Below are 27898 nucleotides of genomic sequence, written 5' to 3' on the forward strand. Positions count from 1 at the left end.
TCACAGCAAGGAACACCTGAGTAAGTGGAAATCAGTGATGATTCTTGGACCCAGAAGAGAGGGGAGGTCCCAGGGCACACACAGCTCCCCAGGAGCCTGTGCAGAAGGGTAGATCTGCTAACCCAGAGCAGAAACCCTGGGACAGGAACAGGGAGGAACAGGTCAGCGGCCATTTTTTGATGAACCGCTAGAGGCTGAGAGCGGACTAGCGCCAGGGCGAGGAAGTCCGCGGGCCACACGCACGGGATGCCCACCCTTGGGGATTCCACGTCCAGAAACGATGGAAATGACAGACTGTCTCTGAGTTATTAAGCGCTCCCAATGTCAGCTCCCAATGTTCCAGGCTGTCAGCGACACCTGCCATTTGCCGAATGCCTGTTCCTGTGCCTAAGCACCTTCTACGCATCAATACTTCGGGGTCTCAGGGTCGTCACCGGAATTTGGCACTCTAGTGCCTCCCTCCCAGCCGTAAAACCACCAAGAGAGAACCTCCCCAAGGACGTTGGCCAGGCAGGGCCAAGCCAAGACTCCGTACGACACGTGCCTTCACCACCACGCCCCATCCACTGCCACACACACGGATGCCCAGCACATGCCTCCCCATCCCTGGGACCGAAACCGCACGAGTTCGTCTTTGAACTTCTTCACGGGGCAAAAACCATGAAAGGGGATAACGGACTCTACCACATGGGCCTTATTCCTATTTGGGGACACGGCCGAAACGATGAGCACCAGTAACACCTGAGAGCGAAATCCTTTTCCTCTTAAAGAGGCAGCGCAAAGGGATGGGCTTCTTTCTGTTGGGAACCCAACACGAGGGAAGGAGCAAGTTCCGGGCTGGCTCTCCCAGCAGAAGCCAACTCCTTCCCTCACTTTGTAGATGATGAAACTAAGGTTGTGGGGCCGGGAAACAGAAACTGAATTATGCCACTGGATTTTCCTTCCAGAATATTCAAACCGCAATATCTCTACCTGGATAAGTCCAGAAAAACCAACCCACCAACCAACCAAACAAACCGACCAGGATTTGGCTAAATGCTACAGCCGGGCGCCAACGGGCTCCGGGTCCACTATTCAGACTTGAGAGTCTGTAAAATGTTGCAATGCGGTCTTCGTGGTACAGCTGTTCTTTCCGGGTTTGTTTTTCCTAGTTCCCAAGGGTCAGTTTTCCACCTCTACCCCAACGCTGCCTAATTAGATCATGACTTCACAGGCGCCAAAGGAAAAGAGAGCGAGCGAGCGCGACAGCCAGGGCCAGAGAGACAGGAACCCCGGGCACGCTGCAAACACTCGGGTCGGGCTGCAGAAAGGCGTGGGCGCCCAGGGCCGCCTCCCCCCGACCCGGCCCGGGGCCAGCGGACCCAGGCGCACGCGGCGGCGGGGACCGAGCCGGGCGGCCCGGAGCCCGCCCCTCCGTTCCCGGCCTTCGCCCGAGCGGGGGCGCCCGGCGGAGCCTCGCGTGCCCCCTCCCGACCATCCCGGGGAGCCTGGGCGGCGGGAGCGGGCGCCGGCCCTCGGAGGTGCCGGGTGCGCACGGAGGCCGGCGGCGTGCGGAAGGCGCCCCCGCGAGGTGCCCGCCGCCGAGGCTCCGCCCGGGGGGGAGGGGGCGTCAGGGCGCGCGGCGGCCACGCTCCCGCGGTCCCACCCGCCGGACACGTACCTCCGCGCCCGTCCTCGGAGCGCCCGTGGGTCCGCGCGGCCTTCCGGTCCTGAGCCGCGGACCGCCGCCCGCGAAGGCAGCGCCGCGCGGAGCGTCCCCGCAGCCGCCGGCCTCGCTCCCTCCCGGGCCCCGGCAGCGGCTTCTCCCGTGCGGTGCGCAGCCCCGCGGACACCTGCGGCCCGCCGACTCGCCGCCCGCGCCCGACGCGGCTGGAGGGCAGGACCCCCTCGGCTCCCGGAGACGCGCTCCGCGCCGCCCTCCTGCGCCCGGGAAGTTTGCAAGGTAGAGCGGCGGGCCCCCAACTTCCTCCGGACATGAATCAAACGGCGGGAGCCTCCAATAACGTCAGGTGTCCCCCGGGGAAAGGCCACAAGGTAAGGGACCGCGAAGGGGGGCGCTGGGGCGGCACGCGGGGCGCGGGGGGAGGCCGGGCGAGCGAACCCCCCCCCCCGGGCTTGCGGATCCCGGGACTCGGGATCCCTCCGCATCCCGGCCGCGGGGCGGGGTCCTGGCGTCTAGGGGGCCGCCGGGGACGGGGGTTGCGAGAACAGGTGGCGCGTCCCGGAGCGGAGCCCACAGTGGGGCCGGCGCACCTGCCCGGGCTTCCCGGGGCACGGAGAGCCTGGGGCGCTGGCTCCGGGTGCGGCGGCTCGCGGGCACATGCAGATTTCCCCCCCCCCAGATCGCAGAGTTTTCCGGGGGTCAGGGAAGGTCAGCGGTGGGAGGCAGGGCCTCGGGGGTCAGCGTGTGACCCTTGGGCAGAGCGCTTTCGGGCGGCGCTTTGGGCTCCGCGGGGCGCGCGCTCTCCTAGGTGTCACGGACACGTGCTTAATTAACTTTAATGGGCCACGCGTGCCTGGAAAGATTTCCAGGAAATCACCTGGCGTTCGGAGAAGGGAGAACGAGCAGCGGTGAGAAATTGCTGCAGAGGCTCCCTCGTCGCGCAGAGTGTGCAGGGACCAGACGTGGGAATGGTGTGCTTGCCCGCGCGGAGAGACAGACGGCCACAGAGGCCCCCTGCTCCACCCTGTGTGTGCGGCACAGCCCCTGCGTGGCCACAACCAGCGCGACTCTTCTCGTACTCGCCGGAGGCTCACCTCAGGTCGCAGTTAGTTTGCAAGGAAGATTCCTTACTGTGCTCTGGTCTTTTGTCTCCTGTTTGTTACACCTGTTTGGGCAGTACGTTAGTAGAAGACGGTGGTATTTGTTGGAAACTGCACATGCGAGGAGTTGGGTTCGTTTGGTGGATGAAGGAACCCCTGGTCTGTTGAGTTCTGTACGATGAGGAGTGAGACCGAACGCCTTTCTATCAATCGAGTGATAGCCAGCGTTTTGTACTCCAGGCAGATCTGGGTGCAGTATTTCAATCAGCGGGCCATATCTCTGATCTCCGTGCTCATTAACGATGATTCGAGCAGTTACACTTTTCACATTTACTTTATTTAATATCAATAGGAAATGTCTCTTTAATACGTAGTAGCTGATATTAGAAGATTGTAAATGAAAAATCATCAAGTTTCACGCACTGGTGAGTATGTGGTAGAGACATCCGTGGAGTTCGGAAGATCATCCGGTAATTTCTTTTAAAAGATGCCTTTGGGGGCGCCTGGGTGGCGCAGTCGGTCAGGCGTCCGACTTCAGCCAGGTCACGATCTCGCGGTCTGTGAGTTCGAGCCCCGCGTCGGGCTCTGGGCTGATGGCTCGGAGCCTGGAGCCTGTTTCCGATTCTGTGTCTCCCTCTCTCTCTGCCCCTCCCTCGTTCATGCTCTGTCTCTCTCTGTCCCAAAAATAAATAAACGTTGAAAAAAAAATTAAAAAAAAAAAAAAAAAGATGCCTTTGGTTCCAGTGTGAAAGTGGCTTCTTGGCAGAATTGGACTGCGAGGTACTGACACCAGTAAAACGTTCTGGGAAGTGTTCAACACTGGGAAGTGGGCAACCATTCAGGATGTAGGAGACCTGTTCGTCACAAGGGAGCGGGTCCGTTGAGGTACGCTGACTCAGTGAACGGTCATTGTCAGCCGCTCACTTAACAAACTGGGTCAACTCCGATTAAGTTCCAAGAACACCGAATAGAGATTTAGAGATTGCCTTCACCCTCTGGAGCGAAGCCGTTGTCATACCTGCTCCTCGTGCTTTGACCTTTCTGGTGGTCCCCGTGGCCTACTGTCCATCTGCCGGGAGGAAAAAATTCCAACTCCCTTCCGGGTCCCTTCCTCAAAGGAGAATCCACTGAAGGTGTCATCTGCCCGAGAAGTGTGCAGGTGTATGGTGTGTGGTTGTGGACGAGGGCTGCTGCAGTGATGGGGCAGCGCTGGAGACAGAATTCACCGGGTGACGAGCGAGTGAGTGTGGAGTGAACGAGGCACACGCACGGAGCAGGGGGTCGACAGTCAACCAGAAAGTAAGACGGGTCACGTGGGACTTAGGCTGCCATGGTTTCTGCCTAAATGCAAAACTGGATAACATCAGTGCGTTTTATGAGAAGTTTGAAATATGCTTGTTTCCATTTTACCTGCTGTCCTGAGGGTTCCATGTGGGAGGCTTTCCGGGAAGAAGGGCCTCACCCTCTCCGCTGAACTCCCTTTTGTGTTGATTCACTCCATCGCCTCAGTCCCGCTATTCCGATTGGACACATTGTTATGGTTTGTTCTTGGGAAGCATTTGTCGTCTTTGTCTTGTAGGGTCCCTGCTCGGTGGCTGGGTTTAGCCTTCCCTTCTGTTTCCTTGTTCCTGATCATGTGGGGGGGATGCCCCCCTGGTAACCAGTGACTCACGGCTGCTAAGGATCGCAGCGGTAACCACGGCAGTTACCTCCTGAGCACACCGCCCCAGGAGCCATGGTCACACGGGGCTGGGGAATTAAAATGTCCCTGTGGGATTATGCACTTGTACCTGCCATGTGGGTCTGCTGTTGGGCACCGTGACTGGTATTCACCAAATACCGGTCAAGCAAGCACTGGCCAACAGCTTGGGCTGTTCTGTAGACTTGAGACGTGGCCACGTCCAATGGCTGGTCGAGCAGCCCACATTGAGTGTTTCCATGGTGGCGGCCACTGTGTCCCCAGGGGCTTGCTGGAAGGTGACACTTTCTGGAAATGTATAAAGTGTTTTCTTCTTTCTTTCTAGATACAAAATGGTATACATTTTATGATGCCGAATTACATGGAAATATCTGAAAAGATAGTCAGGAAATATACCAAACTATTAAGCATGATTAACTTGGAATTAGAAGGAATGACTCGTATTTTTGCTGTATTTTCCACGTAAGTTTTCTATAGTCATGATGTATTGTGAGGTAGTTTTTTTTTTTTTTTTTGAGTGCTTAATGGGTATATTTTGTGATAACATTACTAAACAATATGAACGTTTAAAATTTTGGTTTTGAAAACTTATGTACCATTGTACAAAGATTTATCAAAATCCAATATAACCTCTATAAAAAGAGCCACGGTTTTATTATTTACATAAAATGCTTGTGTTTCTTATTCTCAAAGACACTAAAGTCTTCCCTGGTAAAGGCATTGGTTACTCAGTGTCGCAGAACGGACAGTTTAAACTTCGATATGCCGTAGTTCACGTGTTCCAGAATTATTCTTTAATTTGTTGTCTTCTCAAAAAAAGATCATCATTAAATCTTTTCCACAGTTGTAGCTTATTACCTTCACCGGCACTTAAACTTTTCTTCATTGCCTTTTGAAACGTACAAGTGATGGGACATAAAAGCTATTCCTGCTGATACAGGGTGAGTTAAAATTTTAAGGTCAGGCCTATTTTGAGGAAAATAAACTCGTATTTAAAACACTCGTCTACTGATTGGGGCGCCTGGGTGGCGCAGTCGGTTAAGCGTCCGACTTCAGCCAGGTCACGATCTCGCGGTCCGTGAGTTCGAGCCCCGCGTCGGGCTCTGGGCTGACGCTCAGAGCCTGGAGCCTGTTTCCGATTCTGTGTCTCCCTCTCTCTCTGCCCCTCCCCCGTTCATGCTCTGTCTCTCTCTGTCCCAAAAATAAATAAACGTTGAAAAAAAAAAATTTAAAACACTCGTTTACTGATAAACGAGACCCAGTGTGGTATTTAAAGCTCTCATCTCGACTGTTTCACGAGAGGCATGTTTATAAGTGTTGCGGGAGGTCAGTGACAGGACGGGACCTCAGGTTGACCCTGGAGCCAGACTCCCTGCCGGGTCCTCCGAACGTGCCCACCGTTCCCACAGGTGGTTCCAAGGTCTCAGCCGGAGAGAGCGAGGTGTCCTTGAGACCGTCCAGGTGGCACAGGTGACCCCGCCTTGTTAAGGCTCCTGTAAACCTGTGGGATTCTGGCAGGAGGGTGTGGAGATCTGCAATCTGGTGGCCCCACCACAAGCCTGGTGTGGACCCTCTCTCCCTGCCCTCCGGGTGTGGGGACAGGGGGCGGTCCCACCTGACACCCCCGAAACCCCCAGGGTTTCCAGCTAACGATAATCCAAGTGTTTGAAGTTCTTTTTGATGAATTTAATTTCCTATTCCCTACTTACATTTCCTTTCTGTTTCTAGTGCTTAACTCACTCAGGGATAGTGAAGATTCAGCCGGTAGGCTCAGTGTGGCTTGGGTCTCTGTCATTTTTCCTTTAGGATGTTCAAAAAAATAAAGCCTCTAAACTGAGCCATTTTAGTTCAGTAGGAGGGCGTTTTTTGTGAAAGAATACCGGCTAGACCCTCCTGCATTTTTATTTTGCCTTCATTCTAAAAGCTGGGTTTTTTTCTGGTCAGAGAACCCTGAGTTGGTAAGATTTCGGTTTCCCTTTCAGTGCTTGAAAGAGCTTTCCACTGAATTCTGGTCTTGAATTTTTTTTTTCCCCCTCCTCAGAAGCGGATAGCCATTTGATTCATTGTCCCTTGAATGCAATGCGCCACTTTTCTCTGTGTCCTTTCGAGATTTTCTCTTTGGTTTGTAGTCTTTGGGTGTCAGACGCCTGGACATGGTTTTCTTCCTATTTACATAGTTAGGGCTTCATAGATCCTGTTGAATCTTTACGTTCAGAGCATCTGGGGAAATGAGGTGTTTCTTCCCTCCTGGCCCCAGGCTGCTGGAGTGACAGTTATTCATATGTCAGACACTTTGTACGATGCTGCGGGTCTCAGCGGTGGTTCCTGCTTTTATATCCGTTTCCTCTGTCTTCTTTGCGTTCGCTGGCTCACATTCAAGCCACGCTTCCCCCTGGCTTCTCCATCCTTACGGTTGGCACGCCCAGCGGTTTATTTCGGATGTTGTAGTTTTAATTCTGGAAATTTTACTTTGTCCTTTCTTCAGAGTTTCTGTTTTTCCAGCTTAGAGTGCCACCCTTTCATTCACCATAAGTACTTTTTGCCTGTAAGTAACGGGCCTCATTGCGACATGCTAAAATCCCTGTCTTCTGATTCCGACATCTGGGCCACCTTGGGACTGGTCTGCGTTGATCGCACTACTTTCCTGAGGGGCGCCCGGGTGGCTCAGTCGGTTGGGCGTCCGGCTCTTGGTTTCGGCTCGGGTCCTGGTCTGGCGGTTGTGAGATCAAGCCCTGTGTCCAGCTGTGCGCTGAACTCAGAGCCTGCTTGGGATTCTGCCTCCCCGTCTCTCTCTGCCCCTCCCCTACTTGTTCACTCTCTTTCTCAAAATAAATAAACATTTAAAAAAAAAAAGGATGGGTCACATTTTCCTACTTCTTTGTATGTTGACTGATCTTGAATTTTCTCCGTTGTGAATTCGAGTGGAGGGATTCTGTTATGTTTCTCTGAAGAGTGTCTGGTTATTAATTTTTAGTGAGCCGCTAAGTGGGGGAGCAGCTTCCATGTAAGCTGTGTTCTTTCATCCTTGTCTAGGCTGCCCGGACCCTCCCCAATCCCGCACGGCTCAGGGGCCACCAGAGATTTGGGCGCCGTTTGAACACAGAATTTCTGGCTCTCTTACTGATTTTCTTTCTTTTTAAAAATTTTTTTAAAATTTATTCTTAAGAGAGAGAGAGAGTGTGAGTGACCATGAGTGGGGGGAGGGGCAGAGAGAGAGGGAGACACAGGATCCGAAGCAGCTCCAGGCTCCGAGCCGTCAGCACAGAGCCCGACGCGGGGCTCGAACCTGAGAACCGCAAGATCACGACCTGAGCCAAAGTCAGACGCTTAACTGATTGAGCCACTCAGGCACTCCCCACCCCCGATTTTCTTATTTCTAGACGTTCCCCCTCTCACTTTCCACCTGTGGCACGTGCCTCAAACCCTGCCCTCTCCAGAATCTGCTAATTTGGGTCGTTTTCCCAGCTGTCAGATTGCTTGTTCTGTGTTTTGCCCAGAGATGTACTTACGTGTGTCATAGCTGCTTTGACCCGACTGTGACCCGGCCGTCCCGGGGAGTGGGACCCCGCTCATCTTTTCCATTAGTCAATTCAATGCCCAGGCTTTAGAATCAGTAGTTTGGGGACTTTGCTTCCTGTGGCCCTGGAACCAGTGACAGAGAAGTTTCTAGAATGACAGGGCAGTCACTAGACTTACTCCTCACTTTATTTTCTCAAATCTTTAGTTGGACACGTGGTACCCCTCTGCACTTTGAGGCCGCATCCAGGAGGGAATGGTCAGCCCAGGTCGCGCCTTCCATCGGTGCTTCAGCCTTCCTCCCCCCTGCCCTCTCCAGGATGTTGTTACACCTGCCAGCTTCTCTCTCCTGTGATGTCCAGTCGCTTCCGTGTCCTCCCGGTCCCCTGTTCTCCCCTCCCCAGTGTGTCCCATTCTCCAAATGCCCATTTGTTAAGGCACAGCCTGTTAAATCCGGAAGGTCCCTTTCTTCCTCTGCCTTGTGACCCCCGCCGGGATGCCTCCCGTGTCTTTCCCACGCCTCCCTGCCCTTCTTCTGTGGACAGCAGAGCTCCCGCCTCCCCAGGCAGTTCATCCTCTTGCCACACTTTTCCTCGGTCTGCACATGTCTGGAATTAAGCAGCCACCTCCTCCTCCTCCTCTTCACGGGCCAGGGGGTTTTCCTCCTGGATTTCCGCACACGGCTTCGTCGGCGCCTCCCTTTCCGCGGGAAGCCTTCCCTAAGTGACTGGCTCAGCCACCGACCCACAAGCCAGCGTGGACGCCCCCAACGCAAGCAAGGCTTGTCCTGCCCTTTCTCCGTCGTCACCCCTTCGGCGCACGAATTCAGCAGACGAGGTCTCCATCCTAACTCTTGGGTGCCTGTCTCGCTCTCCAGTTTGCTGTTGTGGCTTCAGTTTCGTACCTTTCCACCTGCCCTCGTCCCTCTGCCTGTTCCTGAGCCTGTGGCTCTGGCAGAATTCCCAGCTCCTCTAATCCTGACCGTTGATTCCCGTCCTCTCCTGTGAACGTGCCTGGTGCCTCCTGTCACAGACAGGCCTCTGTTGCTAATACGTAGTGTGTGTGAGTGTGTGTGCGTGTATGTATATACACATACACACACATGCGCATATATTATTTATTTATTTATTTATTCGTTTATTTTGAGAGAGCGAAAGTGCACAAGCCGGGGAAGGAGAGAGAGAGAATCCCAGGCAGGCTCTGCGCTGTCAGTGCAGATCTCGACGCGGGGCTCGAACCCGCAAACTGTGAGTTGATGACCTGAGCCAAAACCAAGAGCCGGACGGACGCTCAGCCGACTAAGCCACCTGGGCGCCCCCCTACTACGTACGTAGTATTTTAAAACAGGATCTAGCTCCGGAGGTAGTTTTGCCCCGTCCTTTCATTTCATAAAACCTGAGCTCCAACAAAACGCAGCTAGTTGGTGAGACAGCCCGGACGCAGACCCTCATTCGCCGGCCCCCGTCCGTGGCGCGCTCTGTCGCATCCAGCTGTGTCACGCGTAGCTCCGTTGGAGCACGGAGTCGGGGCCGCATCTGCTACGAGCTCGTACGTCACGCAGGTCCGTGGCTCAGCCTGGAGGAAACTTCACTCCCGTGCAGTGTCTCTGAGAGCACATCCAGGTCAAGGGTGGTCTGGCCCACTTTAGCCCGTCACACACGCCATGTCTGTGTGTGAAGCTTACTTGTTTGGCTGGTCATTCCTGAAAGAGATAGGAAAGGGAACCCATGTCAATTGAAAAAAAAAATGTAAATTCTTTTTACTACCCAGAACCTAAATCATCCCGAAGAATTGTAGAATGTTTAATGTAATGCATAAAACATAAATTGCTTTAATGACTTCCTGGATATTCGCGAAAACCTATTTATGTTATTTGGTTTTACGTTTTATTGATTTCAAAAAATTTTAATTGTCCTCGTTTTCTCAGTAAAATACATAAAACGAGTATCAGCTCATGCATAAGTTAAATTTCCAGGAAGAAGAGGCAACAGATGAGTAGTAATTGCTTTTCTGGTTAAACTTGCCGGATTACTTCTTTTTAAGTCAAAAGCTGTCCCTCACACTCAGTATTTTAATTATCTCACATCTTATACCTTGTGAAGGAAATAGACTGACTGGAATTTCATAGACCCCCCCCCCATTCATGTTATTTTTGTTTAAGTGCCTGGCAATCTGTGTTTAGTCAGCAGAGACAGAGGACAGCTATGTGGCTCCCTGCTGGTCCTGTCCCCACGTTCGTAGGGTCCGAGAGAGTCTGTATTGCATGCCTACGATGTATAGCGTGCATGCTTTTTCAGAGTCTGTCTTGTGTTATGAAAATCTCAAATTAATATTAAGAGATCTTGAGACATTTAGACATGGCTCTATACTTAAAAATTGTATCTGGTATAATGCGGACACAAAGGAACAAGTTCACAATTTTCATAAAGTAAAAAAGTCGAAGATGCTCTGGGCTTTTGTTAAAGCAGTCTGAAGTGTGTGAGTTCTGGGGTGGAAAAGCCCATCCGGGGGAGGAATATTTACTGAGGGTGCAAGAACATAAGGGAAAAGGGGTCAGTAGACCGGGTCTGAGAATGAGCTAAGTTGTGCCTCCTGTTTGGGTCGACTCTCAGGTAAGTGGTTGCAGCTCGCTGGGCCTCCCCCTGCACCCTCCATCCCCGGCCCTCGCTATCTGAAGACTAAGGCTTCAGAGCCCCATCAGGCTCTTCCTTGCTCATGTTCCAACCTGAGAAAGAGCCATAGGCAGAGTGATTGCCATTATTAAGGCATTCATGGGCATAGATGTTACAACCAGTTCTATAATGAAACGTGCTTAACGCGAACCCTAATCCGGTGGGAGTCCTTCACACTTTAGTATGAAAACGGACACATACTATGCGTATCTGATACAAGCAAAGCTCGCAGCCTGAAGACAGAGGTACCGTATGAGATGAGGTGATCAACAATTTGACATGCCTTTTCCATCCCTCACTTGTCATAAGTTTTTCACGGATGCCGTCTTATCTTCACAACAGCAGCCACAGTAGATAGGTATGATTTTTTCCTCCTTTTATTTTTTAACTGAGGAAACTGAGCCAAGTGATGACAGGCAAATCACTTCCAGTCACAAGGCAAGTAAAACGGAAAATGTTTTCAAACTGAAAATGTGTCAGTAATGAATAGTATTGAATCTTTCATTCAGTCAGCTTCAACTCTTGCTTCTTTCAACCTGTAAGTCTATTAATTTCCTCAATGCTACGTGTTATTTATGTATTTTGTAAGCATGGACTCCTTGCTTACTATTCTAAAAAAAAAAAAAAAAAACAATAAAGAAACCGTCTCTTTCCTTGGTGAGTCAGGTGGGTCTTCACAGATGAGACGGGGAACGAAAGAATAAAATACCTGGCTGTTAAAAGACAAGTAAAGCCAACTTATGGGAGTGTGGTCCGAGAAAAGAGTGATCCGTTCAGTCTAGTTGGGGAAGACTTCACATAGGAAGTAGGACTCAGCACTTATGTCCTCATTATGTGCCCTGCAGTCTAGACATCGCATGCAAACTGCCGGCCTCGTACGACCAACTTTTCCTGCTCCCCCAAATGGTAAATACGATTCTTGGCAACCAAGGAACCCAAGGAGCTACCATGTAGCATTAGCTATACTTGCTTCCGGTAATTTCTGTTTGCGACCACTCAGATCAGGTTCTAATGCCTTCCACTCTAGGGACTCCGCAGCTTCACTTCCTCCGTGTAATAGTCAAAAGTCCGAGAGATCACCAAGAGGGACATGATGGGAAAAAAACAGAAATAAAGCAACGCTTATCATCTTCTTCCACGCTATGTTGGCTTTTGAAACGGTGCAACGTTTCTTTCTTAATTCACTCATCAACTGCCAGGGTAACGCAGATGCTGTTCATCGCCTCATGGGCCACATATCGTGTGAAAGAAAGACCTCGCCTACGGCCTCGCTTCTGTTTGAAACGCAGGACTCTGCCTGCTCCTAGAGCCAGCTGATAGGACCAGGGCTGGACTCATGCTACGGGGAAGAAATCTACACGCTGAGCGGAGCCAGTCGACAGTGTCATTGGAGATTTGAACTGAGAGATAGTCATCAGAGGTGGAGGGCACCATCTGGAAGATTCCATAGACTCTGACAGCCATGGATGGTCACGGGAAGCTAAGGATGACAGTTGAGAGAAAGAGCCAGCGGGGGGCAGCGAGGGGACAGAAATTATGGGCCCCTGCAGCACGGGGCACGTGGCCTCCCTTCTAGACTCTCGGGTACCTTCACCTGAAGCCTGCCCCTATTTTGTTTTACTTCCCCGAGGCCCCTCTGTGTCTGGAAAGGCACCGTTATGTAAAATGGACAGAAAATAAAGAAGCCTCTTTAATTGCTAACAGGACTTCCTGTGTTTTCTCTCATTCCCCATGACCACCAAATAAAACTTTTTTTCTGTTGAGCAGACTTTTTGGTAAGCTTTTTTGCTTTCAAACTTTGTCTCCCAAGAGGCACAAGTGAGAATTAAGAAAAAAAAAAAAAAAAAAAAGGTCACCAAATTGCTTTCTAAGCAGGAGTAGGAGTGATGGCTCCTTTCCAGGTTATTATCGGACAGAGCTCGCCAGAGCTGAATTTATCAGAAAGATAGAGGGTATCTGTGAGACTTTGTGGCAAGAGACAAAAGGGAACGAGGCAAAAAGATGATGTAGTGGTGGCCGGGAGTTATACTTTGGGGGAACAGAATAGAAATTTTGCTGTGTTGGGGCACCTGGGTGGCTCAGTTGGTTAAGCGTCTGACTTCAGCTCTGGTCACGATCTCACGGTCCGTGGGTTCAAGCCCCGCATTGGGCTCTGTGCTGACAGCTCAGAGCCTGGAGCCTGCTTCAGATTCTGTGCCTCCCTCTCTCTCTGCCCCTCCCCCACTCATGCTCGGTCTCTCTCAAACAATGAATAAACGTTTAAAAAATAAAAAAAAAAAAAAAAAAAAGGAATGTTGCCGTGTTGTATCTCGCTTTTCAGTGACGTGTCAATAAAAACCTTTTGGGTTCCCTGGCATGTTATGGAGTGAGACCTCGGGTTTTGTGGCCGTTGGAAGTGGGTAGCTTGATGTAACATGGGCTATGGGTTCAAGAGAAGGGATGGGACAGCATTCATCTGCCCAAGGGGGAGCTCCCCAAATTTTGATTACATCCATAATTCATTTGTTTTCATTTGAGCTGTTTTATTTTTTACAGGTTCCCACTTTTCTCCTGCAGTCCCATGGGCCCTAGCCAAAATGATGTATCATGCGTGAAGCAGGTCTCTAGCTGGTTGTGTTTGAACCCAGGTTGTGAAGATATCGTATCCCTTTCTGGTTCCTTTGCTCTACAAACAGTGCCCTTTCAGGAGTTAAGATGCCCAGTGCAGGCTAATATATCATCAGCTCCCAAACTCACTCAAAAGACAGGCTTCCTCTCTCCAGCAGCTTGAGCGAGCTTTGGGTCCGGCACCTGCAGGGGGGAAGGGGGCCTTTCTTCTGCCTCTTTCCTAGCATATCCCTCCACCCTCCTCGCCACCCAGTGCCCCATGTCTGTCTGCTCCAAGGTTGGGTTGGGAAGGAGGAGAAATGAGGGTAAAAGCAGAAGGTGACATGGTAGGTGCCGTCATGATCTGGTGATAGGTCTCTGCGGACGGGACACAAAGCCGACCCTCTTCTGACAGCAGCTTGTCAGAAGCTTTTCTTTGGCCACCAGCGCATAGATATTGAAAGGTGACTGTGGCTTTTCCTCCGGCTGTGACACTGTCCCTTGTCCTCAGGCTTCCTGTTGTCAGTCTCTGCCATTACTTTGCTCTGTTGGGTGGGTTCCTTTATTTTATTTTTTTAAAATTTTCAATGTTTATTTATTTATTTTGAGAGAGAGAGGGAGGGAGATACAGAATCCAAAGTGGGATCCAGGCTCTGAGCTGCCAGCACAGAGCCCGACGCAGGGTTCAAACCCACGAACCACGAGCTCATGGCCTGAGCTGAAGTCAGAGGCTCAACCAACTGAACCACCCAGGCACCTCTGGGTGGGTTCCTTTCTAATTGGCTCTTGGCTTTGTCATGCATATGGTCCATTTGTGTCATGGGGAACACCCACATTTTCCACTCTCACCATCCCAGACACGGTGTGTTCCCAGTACAGCCCCACTCTTCGCATCTGGCTGTTCAAGAGAAAGTTCTGGTTGCAGCTTCTGTTGAAAACTTTCCAGGTGGGGTCGAGGTAGATACTGCTTCTGCTTCCAAGTCACCCATTCCGAGCCCGCGAAGAGTTCCCTGACCCCCTCACTTGGTGTGTGCTGAGAGGCAACCTGTATCCACTTGGACATTCCTTCCTCTCCCACCCAAACGATGGAAGGTGCCAGAGAATCCCACCAGCTGTCTGTATTGGAGGCTTCCTCTCCAGGGGGATGATGGCTAATGTATGCAAGCGATTTCACACCCTTTCCTCATTTCCTAATAGTCTAAAGACCACTTTCAGATGTAGGGACACTTGGCAGCCATTTTTGCAGATTTTGCATCTTATTTTTATCGTTTTAAGTTTATTTACTTTGAGAGAGAATGAGAGTGTGAGCAGGGGAGGGGGAGAGAGAGAGAGAGAGAGAGAGAGAGAGAGAGAGAGAGAATGAATCTCAAGCAGGCTCCATGGTATCAGCACAGAGCTCGATGTGGGGCTCGAACTCCCGAACCATGAGATCATGACCTGAGCCAAGATCAAGAGTTGGACGCTCAACCCTGGGTCCCAACCCAGGCGCCCAAATTTTTGCAGATCTTAAGTTTGGTGCCTCAGGTGGGACCAATAAAGGAAGAGCCTGCTGAACTTGGTTCTTTCTACTTGTGTTTTTCCAGTATCTCTGAGAATACGGGGCAGTTGATGATGTGTGGAAATCGCAAGTGGCATCTAAGCTCAGTGTGTGTGCCGGAAGGATGTATTTTGGCTTATGTGATCGGAAAAGCATTCGTGGAAGAGTTGGGGTTTCAGCGAGGCAGTGGGGGGCACAGCATTTTACACGAGACTGTGTTTTATCTGAAGGACACAAGTCGCCTCCCCAAAGTCGAACATTTCCGTTCTCTTCGTACCTTAAATGCTGCACTTGCTTTCGTGCTCATGTGCATCCAAGGAAAGAGGGGGCTCTTGGATGTCGTGTTCCCCCTCGTCACTAAAATCCCCCTGTCTCGGTGCTTCTCAGACATGACTGGGCACGCCGGTCACCTGGGAGTTGTCGTTAACACGCAGGTTCTGGGAGTGGCTGTGGGGTGGATCTCGAGGTTCTCTAAATGAGGCCAAGGCTGTTCCTCCCAGACCATGCTTCGAATAGCAAGGCTCTGTGGCTTTTGCTGAGTGACACATGCCTTAATACATGACACACTTCTGTGTGTCATTGTGGCAGGTTGCTGGAAGCCTTTCATTTTGGGAGGACGGTCTTAGCTGTAGTTTGTACATCATGGGCTCTCACGCCTTTGAACTGTGACGAGACACTTCGGGGCCATTCACTCAGAAAGGAGGCTTGAACTAGGAAGAAAGGGAATGAGGGTCCCCTTGCCAGCTCTGCCATCACCTGGCTTTGGGCCATCACCACCAGCATCTCCAGAGTTAGCCACACCTTTTAAACGGTCGGTGCTGTAAGGTGGTCTCCAGGGCTCCAGCAAATACTAATATTCTACTTCTAAACCTGTTCTACGTCTGTCTTACTTAGCTATATTACTTAAAAAAAAAGACCAACCTTGGGAGCTAAGTCTATGTTTTTACATACGCTTTCATTCATGGAACACGAGATAGGAACCTTGCGTGTGGAACGTGCTCCGTCAGTCTTTAGGAGTGATGATGGTGCGAAAGAGTGTTGATGTGGTGGAACAAGAGGCGATCCCAATACGGAGGAGTCCGTGAAGATTTTAAAAGTCTCTGGAGCAACTCTTTGTTGCTGGGTGGTGGGCGGTGTCAACTTCCTAAAGGGGAGATAACCAATTCCACGGTGGCCATGCGCTTGCTGAGTTTCTCATCTCCGACTAGGGCGAGTAGAGGCACCCCTTCCTCGCAAGGTCCAGGAGGATCAGGAGAGTAAAGGAGTGGAAAGCCTTCTCATTATAAATACAGTAGAGGTTTTTGAAGACACAAAGGAAACCTCTGCTTCCTTGCTCGCACCCTTCGGTGATTCTACATCCGTAAAACCTCCCCGTTCTCTTCAGGTTACGGTTCGTGAAGACAGCATCCTACTTAGTCTTTCTAAATAGGTGCTACGTTCTGACTTCCTAAAGTGTCTATTTCCATTCTGTCCATATCAGAATCCACTGAATAATTTGAAAACTCATTGATCGAGCTACGAGTCCTCGTGCTATAGACGCCACTGGGTTGTCCTAGTTGAGGAGAGTCAAGACAAAGATCGACAGAAAAGGCAAAATGACCCAGTTGTAGTCTCTAAATGATGTGTTATGACAAACAAGGAAATGTCACTCTGACATTTACTAGCTGGAAAGAAGACAGGGAGGGGTGGGGAGGGGTCGTAAATAGCTGATGAAGTCCGGAAACTTCTACGTGAAAGTTCCAAGTGATGCAGGCAGGCAAATGCTTCAATTTATTAAGGAGGACAGGCAGAGAGATACTCAGTTTTCCTCTACCTGTGAAATTATAGCTTTTCGTTTGAGGGATAAGATTGAGTGAAGAGCCACACTGAATGTATCTCTGCAGAACATTCGAGTATAAAACTTGCGTCTTCCCCAATTTTGAAAACAGTGTGAAACCCCTCCATCTATGTGTTAGATAGTATGAGAAACTTCGAGGTCTTACTCTGGACAAATCTATCAGCTGCTACACAACTTTGGGTTTACATCAGTCCACGTTGAAGCAGCCTTCGCCATAGTGGTGCCTCGATGACCCCACAGGCATCTGTTCTTATTGTGTTTCTTGTAAAGCAGACACCTGGAACAGATGTGTCCCTGAGGTTTGTGAGGGCAGCACCTGGATGGTGAAAACTGGGGGGGGGGGGGGGGGGCGGGTGCAAAGATTGAGGCCAATGGGAGCTCCTTCAACATCACCTAAATTTATGTCACCATCTGAAGCTGAAGACTTCAAATAGGAAAATTGGTAATGGGATTAGGGCTGTGGAAGGAGAGAAATTATGTGGATCCAGTGTGGTCTCATGGGAATAACCTAGAAGGTTAAAATGGGGTCGATAAAGTAATATCTAGACAATGGTGGCAATCTAGTTTGAAATAAATAATGTAGGATTGTTGCGGAACGGGGATTTTAAACTTCCTTTGGTAAAGTGCTGTGACCTGCAAAAGGCAAAAAAGCATTCCTTGGAAGTCATTAGGAAAGAAAGTAATTAGGGGGAAAAAAAGAAGGTTTATCTGTGGGTTGAGGGATGGAGATCTGTGTCTGCCAAGAAAGTATTTTGCTTTATTTAACCCTTGCTGTAGTCCTACGAGGTACTATGATGGAGAGGACCCAGAGATATTAAGGTCAAATGTCCATTGAGATGCTTGAGGCCTAGACTCGGAGCTCACTGCTTAATTCCAACATCGCAATGGATGGTAAATGGTGGAAGAGAAGTAAATGAATCAGAGCGGTCACTTCACAATTTGGTCATGAGTTGAATTGAGTAAGTTTGAGTAAATAAAGTTCTTCTACATTAGAGGAAGCGTGTCTATCGTGCAGTAGCCTTCTGGACACCGTGGCTCTGGTTTATTTGCTGAAAGATCACTTATTCTCTGAAACTGACCTTGAGTCCATTAGTCTTACAACTCTTACTAGTTCTAATGATCGGTCTTGCCGATTCTGTGTTTTGATCATACCGTGTGCAAAGAATGACAGCTGTTTCTCTTACTTTCTATACCCGATTATTACCATTTATTTATCTACTCTCGTGTTCTTGGTCAGGCTCCCTGTGCTGTTAAACCCTACTGTTAAGAGTAGGCTTCCCAGTGAGAACTGCTCAGTGATCCAGCGTGATTGGGGTATGTTATGGTGTCATTACCGAGGGATGGAGGAAGGAGGTAGGAGCAGTTTGGGGCACACAGCCATGCCCGTGACATGCCCACACCCGTGTAAACAAAGAAAAGGGTGATACTGGTTATCTTTCCAAACAAAATGCCCACAGGAAGGGACAGTGACGGAAAGGGGAGTGAATGTTCAGAGACGTAAAGCACAGAATCCAAAGACAGTCATGTTTTGCAAAACAAAAACATGTTCTCCGAAAGCATCCTTGCAGAGTACTCCCATGAAATAACCCCTAAGAATAAAGAAATGTTTCCGTGATTATATAAATACGTGGAATAGTTGAATCTTCTTGGAATTAATGGTACATACGAGCACAATAAAGAGTTTGAAAAAGGCTTCACTGCTAAATTCTTCTTTTATAACAAATCCAGTGTTTCCCCAAGTTATTTAGCTCTGAGTACTTTCTACGCTTTTTTTTTTTTAAGTTTATTCATTTATTTTGAGAGAGGGGGAGGCAGAGCATGAGGCGGAGAGGGGCGGAGAGATTGAGAGAGAGAGAGAGAGAGAGAGAGAGAGAGAGAGAGAAAGAGAATCCCAAGCAGGCTCTGCTCTGTCAGCACAGAGCCTGACGCGGAGCTTGAACTCACCAACAATGAGATCATGACCTGAGCCCGAATCAAGAGTCAGATGCTTAACTGACTGAGCCACCCAGATGGCCCACTTTTTTTTTTTTTTTTTACATTTTTTAAATAGCCCTTTGATAGCAACTTTATAAAATCTGGAGTCAGATCTATTTGGTGCCAGTTATCCAAATACAGGTCATAGCATGTAATAGGTGGGTACTCCTAAATCTTATTACACACCTTTAGGTCTTGGGTTTTGAGGGATACACTTGGGCAGAGCTTGAACAGACATAATAATGACAAGAGGGCAGTGACTTTGGGGCAAATAAGAGTGAATAACTCTGAGACCGTGCAGGTAGAAAGATAAGGAGCAGTTGTCTCTGTTCCCTGCTAATACGATGTCTGAAGACCGAATCTAGATTGGTGAACCTGGAAAGGTGCCCAGAATAGGAGTTTTAGATTGATCAATTCGACCTGCTGGTCCTCTGGGATTCCGTTTGGACTTTGATGCAGAGATGTGGATTTTCAAAAAAGATGTCTCCCCATGGGGTGGATCGTAACCTGATATCTCCTCATAAGCTTGGATTTGGAGTAAAAGAAATAAATATACTTTCTAACTGCTACAGTAGGAATAAAAATGAAAAAAAAAAAAAGAAAAATGATTGCCATGATAAATTTCCCTGACATATTTATTACAATTCCTTCTTGAAACATTTGTGAGGGAGACATTGATGAAGCCTGGACCATTTTATATACTTAGGCATAGTCTCTGAATTGTTTTAGAAGAGAGAGTTTTTAGTGCCGATTAATGAATTATCTGTGTGAGTCAGGACAATGAAGCATTATGATTACTTCTGGGTCCATTTCTCATCCTGCCCGTACAGACTGAAGTCTTCTGCAGGCTCGGCATCGGCCACCCGTTGCATTAGATTCCTGATGTTTCCGTCTGAGATAAGAAATAGCCCAACGACTTGCCTGGATCCTCCATTAAACCCTGGGTGAAAATTCCCGGGGCCCCAGGAGATGTTGTTCCTGCTGCACAGGGGCAGGTGCGGGCAGTAAGCCATCGGCCAGGGAGAATGTTCTTGTGCGAGCAGCCCTCACTTGCTGGCCAGGTGAGGAAGATCACACAGTACAGCTGCCCCAGGACCAGGCCTCAGTCATGGGCACACTGCTTATGGCACTCTGTCCCTTTTTTCTAAGTCAGTTGGCTTGAGAAAAGCCAGGCAATGGAGGCTGGTCTGCTCTTCCCTGAGGCTCTCTTAGGGACAAGAGACAGCACATTTGCTCCCCGCATTCGGTGGCCTCATGGAAAAGTCACCCTGGTGGGTGGGAGGTGTGGAGGTGGAAATGACTTGAGGGGACAGGAAAGGGTCATGGCAGGATTAAGCTAACTTTCCCTACAATCTGCCACAGGGTTGCACGCACTGCGTCCTTCCTCTGCTAAGAAATGGATAAACTCAGTCATCGGGAGGATATTTGAATGTTAGCCTGATTTATCAGATGTTTTCAGATGTTTTTCGTGTTCTTTTTTAAATATTTTAAAATGTTCATTTACTTTTGAGAGATAGTCAGAGTGCACGTGGGGAAGGGCAGAGAGAGAGGGAGACGCCGAATCCGAAGCAGGCTCCAGGCTCCGACCTGTCAGCACAGAGCCCGACGCGGGGCTCGAACCCACGAACCGCGAGATCATGACCTGAGCCAAAGTCGGACGCTTAACCCACTGAGCCACCTGGGCGCCCCACTCATGTTCTTTTTCAAATATCAAGGTACCTAATCAGGTCATAGAGCAGTAATTGCTAACTGTTTGAAAGTCACAAGCTCCTATAATAATCTGAGGGAAGATATGGGCCCTCTTCCCAGAGAAGTATATGCATGCACACATTCACACACTGATTCACTGCACATCTAATGTTGACTGTTCAATCCGGAAGGAACAATCAGGATTAGTGTGAGCAGACACTAGTTTTCTCCCTGATTTCTCTGCAACCTTTTATCCTTCACTGGCATTTGGGAGAATTTAGTCCCAACCCCATTTGGGGGGATGTTCCGTGATTCATCTGAACCAATTAGAATCATATCTCCCCTAATCTCCCCAAAGTGGCCGGTTCCTGCCCAACCCCAGGCCATGGTGGGCGGAGCCCAGAGATCTTGAACGGCAAGAATGTCAGCAAAGGCACAGCAGCTGTCCCCCATTCTGTGCACCACGGAGGGCCCACTGCAGAGGGCGGCTGGGACACTTAGAGTCACCTACAGTAAGGGATTCGCTCTGTGATCACCAGGAAACTAGCACTGGCACCATGAGAATAGAGTTGTCAACCAGGGGCACAGGCGGGCAGAACTGAGGACATCCCAGGGAAATAAAACTTGAGCCTTGAGCAAAACATGAAGGCACGTCCCTGGGAGGCTGGGATTTAAATGATTCCCTACAGGAGCTCAAACTGTCCTTAGTGTTTGGGCCCTTGTAAGTTGCATTTGCTTTTATGTGCAACAAAATAAGCTCCAGATGATCCGATGCTCCAGTGCCACTTGCTCAAGTACCTGTGGTGCTGGGGAGCGCCCTGGGGGGTAGGGGGGAGGGGGGCGTGGCTGCAGGAACTGCCCCCGCTGCTGTGCCTTTCCAGCACCCTGTCCCCACGCTGATAGGGTGCAGCTGGTTACAGGTGCCATGAGTGGTGGGTGAGGCCATCTCTGGCCATTCACGTTTCTCCGCCGAGTCATGTGACTCATCTCCCCCAGCGGTAGTCCCTGGTGGTGGAGTCAAGGTCCTGAGACAGCAGAGAGCAAACTGGACCAGAAGAACTGAGCCTAACCGTAGCCTGGCTTCGTCCACACCGCACAGACGCCTCATAGACCACCCCATGGTTACCTTGCTGTGCAGCACTCCCTGAAGTGTGGACTGTGCCCTGCAGGTGACAGGCTGGTAGTTTCACGAAGCGTTTGCCTATCTTGACCTCACTAAACTAAACCTCACCGAGGAAGCAGTCAGGAAACCAGCAAAACCTTTTGTGGAGTAAGCTTATTTTTTAAAACCACATCCAGTCTGTATTGGATGTAAAGAAAGAAAGATAATGGAAATCGACAGCGTATGTGTATCACCTGTAAGTCCTCAAACCCTGTTAAAAAGTTAAAATGGCGGTGGAAACTTACAAACTGTGTAGTATAGACTAGAACAGCTGTTTTGGAAAACTGTCATATACTAAAGCTGAGCATGACCTTACCCTCTCATCCCGTGATGTCACTAAGTGTACACGGATGCACCCGAAAGACAGGTACAAGAGTAGTCTTAACAACACTGGTAGAAGAGCGCCAAATCGGGCACAATCTTGACCTTCATCGAAATAGACTGGAGAAATGCACTGTAGTTTTGTCACACAAGGGAATAGTATGAAACAGTGCTAAAGAATGCACCACAGCTACATGTAGAAACATAGATGGGTCTCACCGATCATAGGATCATATATTTCTCAACGTTTATTTATTTTTGGGACAGAGAGAGACAGAGCATGAACGGGGGAGGGGCAGTGAGAGAGGGAGACACAGAATCGGAAACAGGCTCCAGGCTCTGGGCCATCAGCCCAGAGCCTGACGCGGGGCTCGAACTCATGGACCGCGAGATCGTGACCTGGCTGAAGTCAGATGCTTAACCGACTGCGCCACCCAGGCGCCCCAGGATCATATATTTCTAAGGAAAAGAATCCATAATGTATGTGCACACACAATAGTACAGGGGCTGGAACACAATAGCGACCCTACAAATGTTATTTTGTCATTTCTCTTGAAAATTCAAAAGACTGGGGCGCCTGGGTGGCGCAGTCGGTTGAGCGCCCGACTTCAGCTCAGGTCACGATCTCGCGGTCCGTGAGTTCGAGCCCCACGTCGGGCTCTGGGCTGACCGCTCAGAGCCTGGAGCCTGTTTCCGATTCTGTGTCTCCCTCTCTCTCTGCCCCTCCCCCGTTCATGCTCTGTCTCTCTCTGTCCCCAAAAAAATAAATAAACGTTGAAAAAAAAAAATTCATAAAAAAGAAAATTGAAAAGAATACGAGAAGAGGGGCGCCTGGGTGGCTCAGTCGGTTAAGCGTCCGACTTGGGCTCCGGTCATGGTCTCGCAGTTTGTGAGTTCCAGCCCCGCATCAGGCTCTGTGCCGATGGCTCAGAGCCTGGAGCCTGCTTCGGATTCTGTGTCTCCCTCTCTCTCTGCCCCTCCCCCACTCATGCTCCGTCTCTCTCTGTCTCAGAAATAAATAAACATTAAAAAAAATAAAAAATAAATAAAAGAATACGAGAAAATACGATTAATGCTCAGTAAGTAAATTAAATGGGTTTTCCTAGCTTTCTCTGGACATCCATTGTGGCATACATCATTAAAGGGCATCAGCAAACATAATACATGCATAATCATTATTTTGCAAAGAAAATTGCCATTATGTGATCTAGTTTGTTTTACAAGCCCTAAATCATCAGGCTCAATCTGGAAACAAAAATATGCATTCCCTATATTCAGCATAAATTTAATTGCAGAAGATGGGGGTTCTGAATTTAGAATTACATGAGAGGAAAAATGATAAAGGATATTTTTTAATTCCCAGACTTGAGTCTACCTTGCTCATTAATATTTAGCTTGCATTTGGCCTGGAATCTTTTATATCATTGAGAAGGATCAAATTGTTTGCAAGGTCGATATTTGATAATCCTGAATGTTTTAGTTCTTCTTGTTTTTGAAGAGAATTCATTTTGGGTGATACATTGTGATGAAAAATGACTTAATTCCAGGTGAAGGTATGCCTTATGGCTTCCATTTTAAATCTTGAACACCCACAGAGTTAAATTGTGGTGAAACTCATAAAAACCACTGTCTATAATTGATGGGACCCTGGAGTTCTAATGATATGCTGTAGGAGTCTGAAAAGATCTGGTAGTCCATTATTAATAGGCCACCCCAAAAAAGTCTGTGGGTTTTTTTTTCTGAAATGTTGAATTTCATCGGGAATAGGCAGGTGGCGAACGGTGGGAAGTAGAAATAAATTTTACTTCTATTTTGTAGATTTGCATGAAATAATTTGAAGTCAACCCTTCAAATGCCAGATTGAAACTGAAGACTGAAGAAGGGTCTTTAATAATTGAAAGATAACCTTTTGTAGCATAGAGCTGATTTTCAAGTACCCAGGGTGCAGGGGTGGGAATGAAGTTATAACTCCCTCTGCTTTTCACGGGTCATCCAGAAATCCAAGTAACAAATCCACGGTCATCAAAGATAGACCTTTCCCCGTTGTTGTCTGTTTGTTTTTTGCTCTTTAATCTGTGGGAAATGCACAGCTGAGAATGGGAGTGAGTTTGGATCCTCAGGGCAGGAGGGAATGTTGGTCAAGAAGAATGGGCTGTTTATCCTGGATCGTCACTACCCCAGTCTCTCTACACTTGGGTCCGTCTCCCAACATTCTCCCTCCATGAGCTCGTTCTAAGGGGATTCCCATCTGTTGGTCTGCTGCAGGGCGGTACGACCCATGAGAGCCAGGCGCTTTGTTCACTCAGGGGCGACAGAACAGGTCCTGGGTTCAATATATATTTACTGATTGTATCAATGACACACAGTTTTAGTATTTTGTAGGGATGGTTTCATCCTTTATTTCCCATTTCTCCCATTCATTAAATCTCTTTCCAACATTTAGCAAATGTCTTCTCATTTTTTCATTTTTTTTTTTTTTTTTTTTAATTACTGTCCTCTGGGGGCACCTGGGTGGCTCAGTAGGTTAAGCGTCCCGCTCTTGGTTTAGGCTCAGGTCAAGCTCTCATGGTTTGTGAGTTCGAGCCCCACCTGGGGTTCCATGTTAACAGTGCAGAGCCGGCTTGGGATTCCCTCTCTCCCCCTCTCTCTGCCCCTACCCCGCTCACTGTCTCTGTCTCTGTCTCTGTCTCTCTCTCTCAAAAATAAATAAACATAAAAAAATAAAAGCAACTTACCGTGCTCTGTATTTTTTGAGTTTGAAAAAGTTAATATTATGGTGGTATTGCCCTGCAGATCTATCTATAATTCTAATGCAGTTCTAATTTTGAGTTCTCTCTTTAAGGAACGGGTGCTGTCTCCCTTTATTTTTGTAAGCATTTCTTTCGTCTTTAGTAGACCTTGATTCCTTTCTTCATCTAGGAGTAAACAACCAATATGTAGGCTCAGTATTAAAATCTTTGTTACTGTTTCTGATGCCACCTTGTACCTATTTCATATTCTGACTGACTGTATCTGCTAAGACAACATTGGCTTTTATACATTTATTTTGTAATTGGCCGTATACTGAACTCACTTAGACCATGACTAATGGGTTTTCAGTTGGTTCGCTTTAGTGTTCTTGCTAGACATTTATCATTTTTACTTCTCTTTTGCAAAATTTATACTTCAGGCTTTTTATATTAACCCTTTTGTTAGCAGCATTGATGGGATTTGACTGGAAATACTACTTAAAAGTATTAGTCTAAGTAAATGAACAATTACATATCAGCACACGTTATGAACCCAGTGCAAGTATGTAAACAGTGTTAACTAATTCACAGAACAACATTTCAGATGACAAAACACACCGTGAAAATGTTCACATCCCTCGTACGTAGCATATATATGAATTAAAATGAGACTACTGTTTTGGTCTATCAGCTGGCCAGAGCATTCTTTTTTTTTTTTTTTTTTTTTTTAAATTTTTTTTTTCAACGTTTATTTATTTTTGGGACAGAGAGAGACAGAGCATGAACGGGGGAGGGGCAGAGAGAGAGGGAGACACAGAATCGGAAACAGGCTCCAGGCTCTGAGCCATCAGCCCAGAGCCTGACGCGGGGCTCGAACTCACGGACCGCGAGATCGTGACCTGGCTGAAGTCGGACGCTTAACCGACTGCGCCACCCAGGCGCCCCCAGAGCATTCTTTTTTTATCCACACCAATGCTCTTCTCAGTGAAGGAAACAAAGACTCACAACCCCTTAGGGGAGTAAATTGCACACACACTCGAGAAGCGAGCTCGGTACTATCTGTAAAAACTCGGGGTGGGGGAGGAAACATTTTGCCTTTTAGAAGTGTGTCTTGAGAGGGGCGCCTGGGTGGCGCAGTCGGTGAAGCGTCCGACTTCAGCCAGGTCACGATCTCGCGGTCCGTGGGTTCGTGCCCCGCGTCGGGCTCTGGGCTGATGGCTCAGAGCCTGGAGCCTGTTTCCGATTCTGTGTCTCCCTCTCTCTCGGCCCCTCCCCCGTTCATGCTCTGTCTCTCTCTGTCCCAAAAATAAATGAACGTTGAAAAAAAAAAAAAAAAAAGAAGTGTGTCTTGAGAAAAACATTTGGATCAATATACAAAAATGTTTCATCGCGTTATTATTCATCATACGAGGAAAAACAGCAAACTGTATGATATCCAAACAGCCATATTCCGGACGTCGTGTGCTTGATACATTCAACATAGTCAGTTGACAAAAACATTCAATTTCATTTTAAAAATTGTACATCAGTATGTAAAAGTTTCATCAGAAAGCGTTGGTTTCTGGGAGCCTGGGTGGCTCAGAGGTTGAGCGTCCGACTTCAGCTCTGGTCATGATCTCACAGTTTGTGGGTTTGAGCCCCATGTTGGGCTCTGTGCTGACAGCTCAGAGTCTGGAGCCTGCTTCGGATTCTGTGTCTCCCTCTCTCTCTTCCCTCCCCTGCTCGGGCTCTGTCTGTGTCTCTCAAAAAATAAACATTAAAAAAAAAAAAAAGTTAAAAAAAAAAAAGAAAGCGTTGGTTTCCTTTACGTGTTGCATTTACGTGTTGAGTTGATGAATAATTTATGTTTTTTTGTTTTCCTGTGTATGTATGTATTTTCTCTAACTTCCTGTGTAATGATGATCTGAGTTGAAAAGGCGTTCTTAGGGGAACCTCTGGTGTACTCTGGGGGCTAGAGCAGGGCAAGAAGAAAAATATTGTTGAGCCATTAGTGGTTCAATGCTGGTCTTCCCCAGGCTGGTGAGATTCAAGGGGCCAACTCTTCTCTACCTTCGTCAGATTTTCTTTTACGGCAGGAAAACGAAATTCTAAGTGCTTCAAGACTTGGAGAACAGTCTCATAATATCCACTTTCTAGATATTAAGTCTGAAAAACCCCAAGCTGTATTACCACATTATGGTTTATGGGTGTGATTTAGGGATTGTTTTTCCCCTTACTTCTTACATTTGGAACCCCCAACCTCTTTTCAGAAAAGCTCCTAGGAGAATTCCTTTGAATCTCCTTTAGAGTTCTTTTTAACTGTTTGGGAGCATGAATCCACTGGCCTTTTGGTAGCATTTGGTGAACTATCACCTGTAGCTGCCGACTGAATGACTGTTCAAAATAGGAGTGTGTAGATTCTTCACCCCTCATGGGGGTCTGTAGACTTTCTGGACCAAATCATGTGAAGTGCAAAACTTTTACTGGAAAAAGAACCAGATGAGAAGAATCCCATTAGCCTCGTGGTGTTCTGCAACTTACCGGTTCCAGTGCTCGGTTTATGTGATCCCCATTTCAGTCTTTCATGTGTGAACATCTCCGAAATCACATGCACGTTACAAGGACGGCATCTCATGACCCGTGTCGTCCTGAGACGTTGCCATTGTCTGTGCTTGTGTGCACCTGCCAAGGGACTCGTCCTGCCATGACCTTGAGTGCTGTGGATTACCGTAGCTACCTGTGGTGGGTTCCGTTCACACGGAAGACGCCTTCGTGTTTGTTAAATGATAATCTTCAAATGACCCCTCGGGCGAGACCAAGAAAGTGCCGGTGTTGTTACTGGTGCTTTGGAATAAAATCTGGTTGTCAACAGTGGAGTAGCTGTTTAAGAAATCCTGCCTCCCTGTTGCTCTGATGGTGCAGAAGATGATGCTTTGTCAAAAATCATAAGTAATGATAAGGCCTCGTGTCATAGTTTTGTTGCCATGGTTTTGTGTTTAGTGTTTTTATAAATGTCAACCTACAATAATGTCGTGCCTTATAATCAGTGGTGTCTTAGACTCAGTCTAAGGAACATACTTGGTAGCAACCCCGTTACTATCCTGAAATGAAATTCATAGATAATAAAGCCACCTACGTACAGAATTTCCAAAAATCAATTTAATCGTCTCTCTCCGATACGGCGGGCAAATAAAAGGATATTAATATGTATTCTCAATGGAAATGATTTGGCACAACCTTACCCGAATCCATAATGAAGTGGGCAGATGTCCGTATCTACCTGGGATGAATAACGGTGCATTTAGGAGAAATGGGATAATCAGAAGCTATTCTTTACAAGGAGCACATGAAAATAAAAGGCACAGGTAGAGAGGCGAATGCCAGCGTGAACGGCAACGCTATGAGAAATAATAAGTGGGAATTATTTGTATTGA

The 27898-nt window shown here is 48.3% G+C and overlaps 1 protein-coding gene across 1 annotated transcript in view; it reads left to right on the forward strand.

Annotated features, from left to right (window-relative positions):
- The first annotated feature begins 1719 nt into the window (after nt 1-1719).
- Nucleotides 1720-27898, forward strand: part of DPP6 (dipeptidyl peptidase like 6) — a 950988-nt gene continuing 924809 nt past the window's right edge. Inside the window, exon 1 of the mRNA XM_045496272.1 lies at nt 1720-2034. Within this exon, the coding sequence (XP_045352228.1) occupies nt 1975-2034 (60 nt within the window). The 5' untranslated portion in view covers nt 1720-1974. The remainder of the gene's footprint in view (nt 2035-27898) is intronic.

The sequence above is a fragment of the Leopardus geoffroyi genome, chromosome A2 (genome assembly GCF_018350155.1).
Source record: "Leopardus geoffroyi isolate Oge1 chromosome A2, O.geoffroyi_Oge1_pat1.0, whole genome shotgun sequence".
Lineage (NCBI taxonomy): Eukaryota > Metazoa > Chordata > Mammalia > Carnivora > Felidae > Leopardus > Leopardus geoffroyi.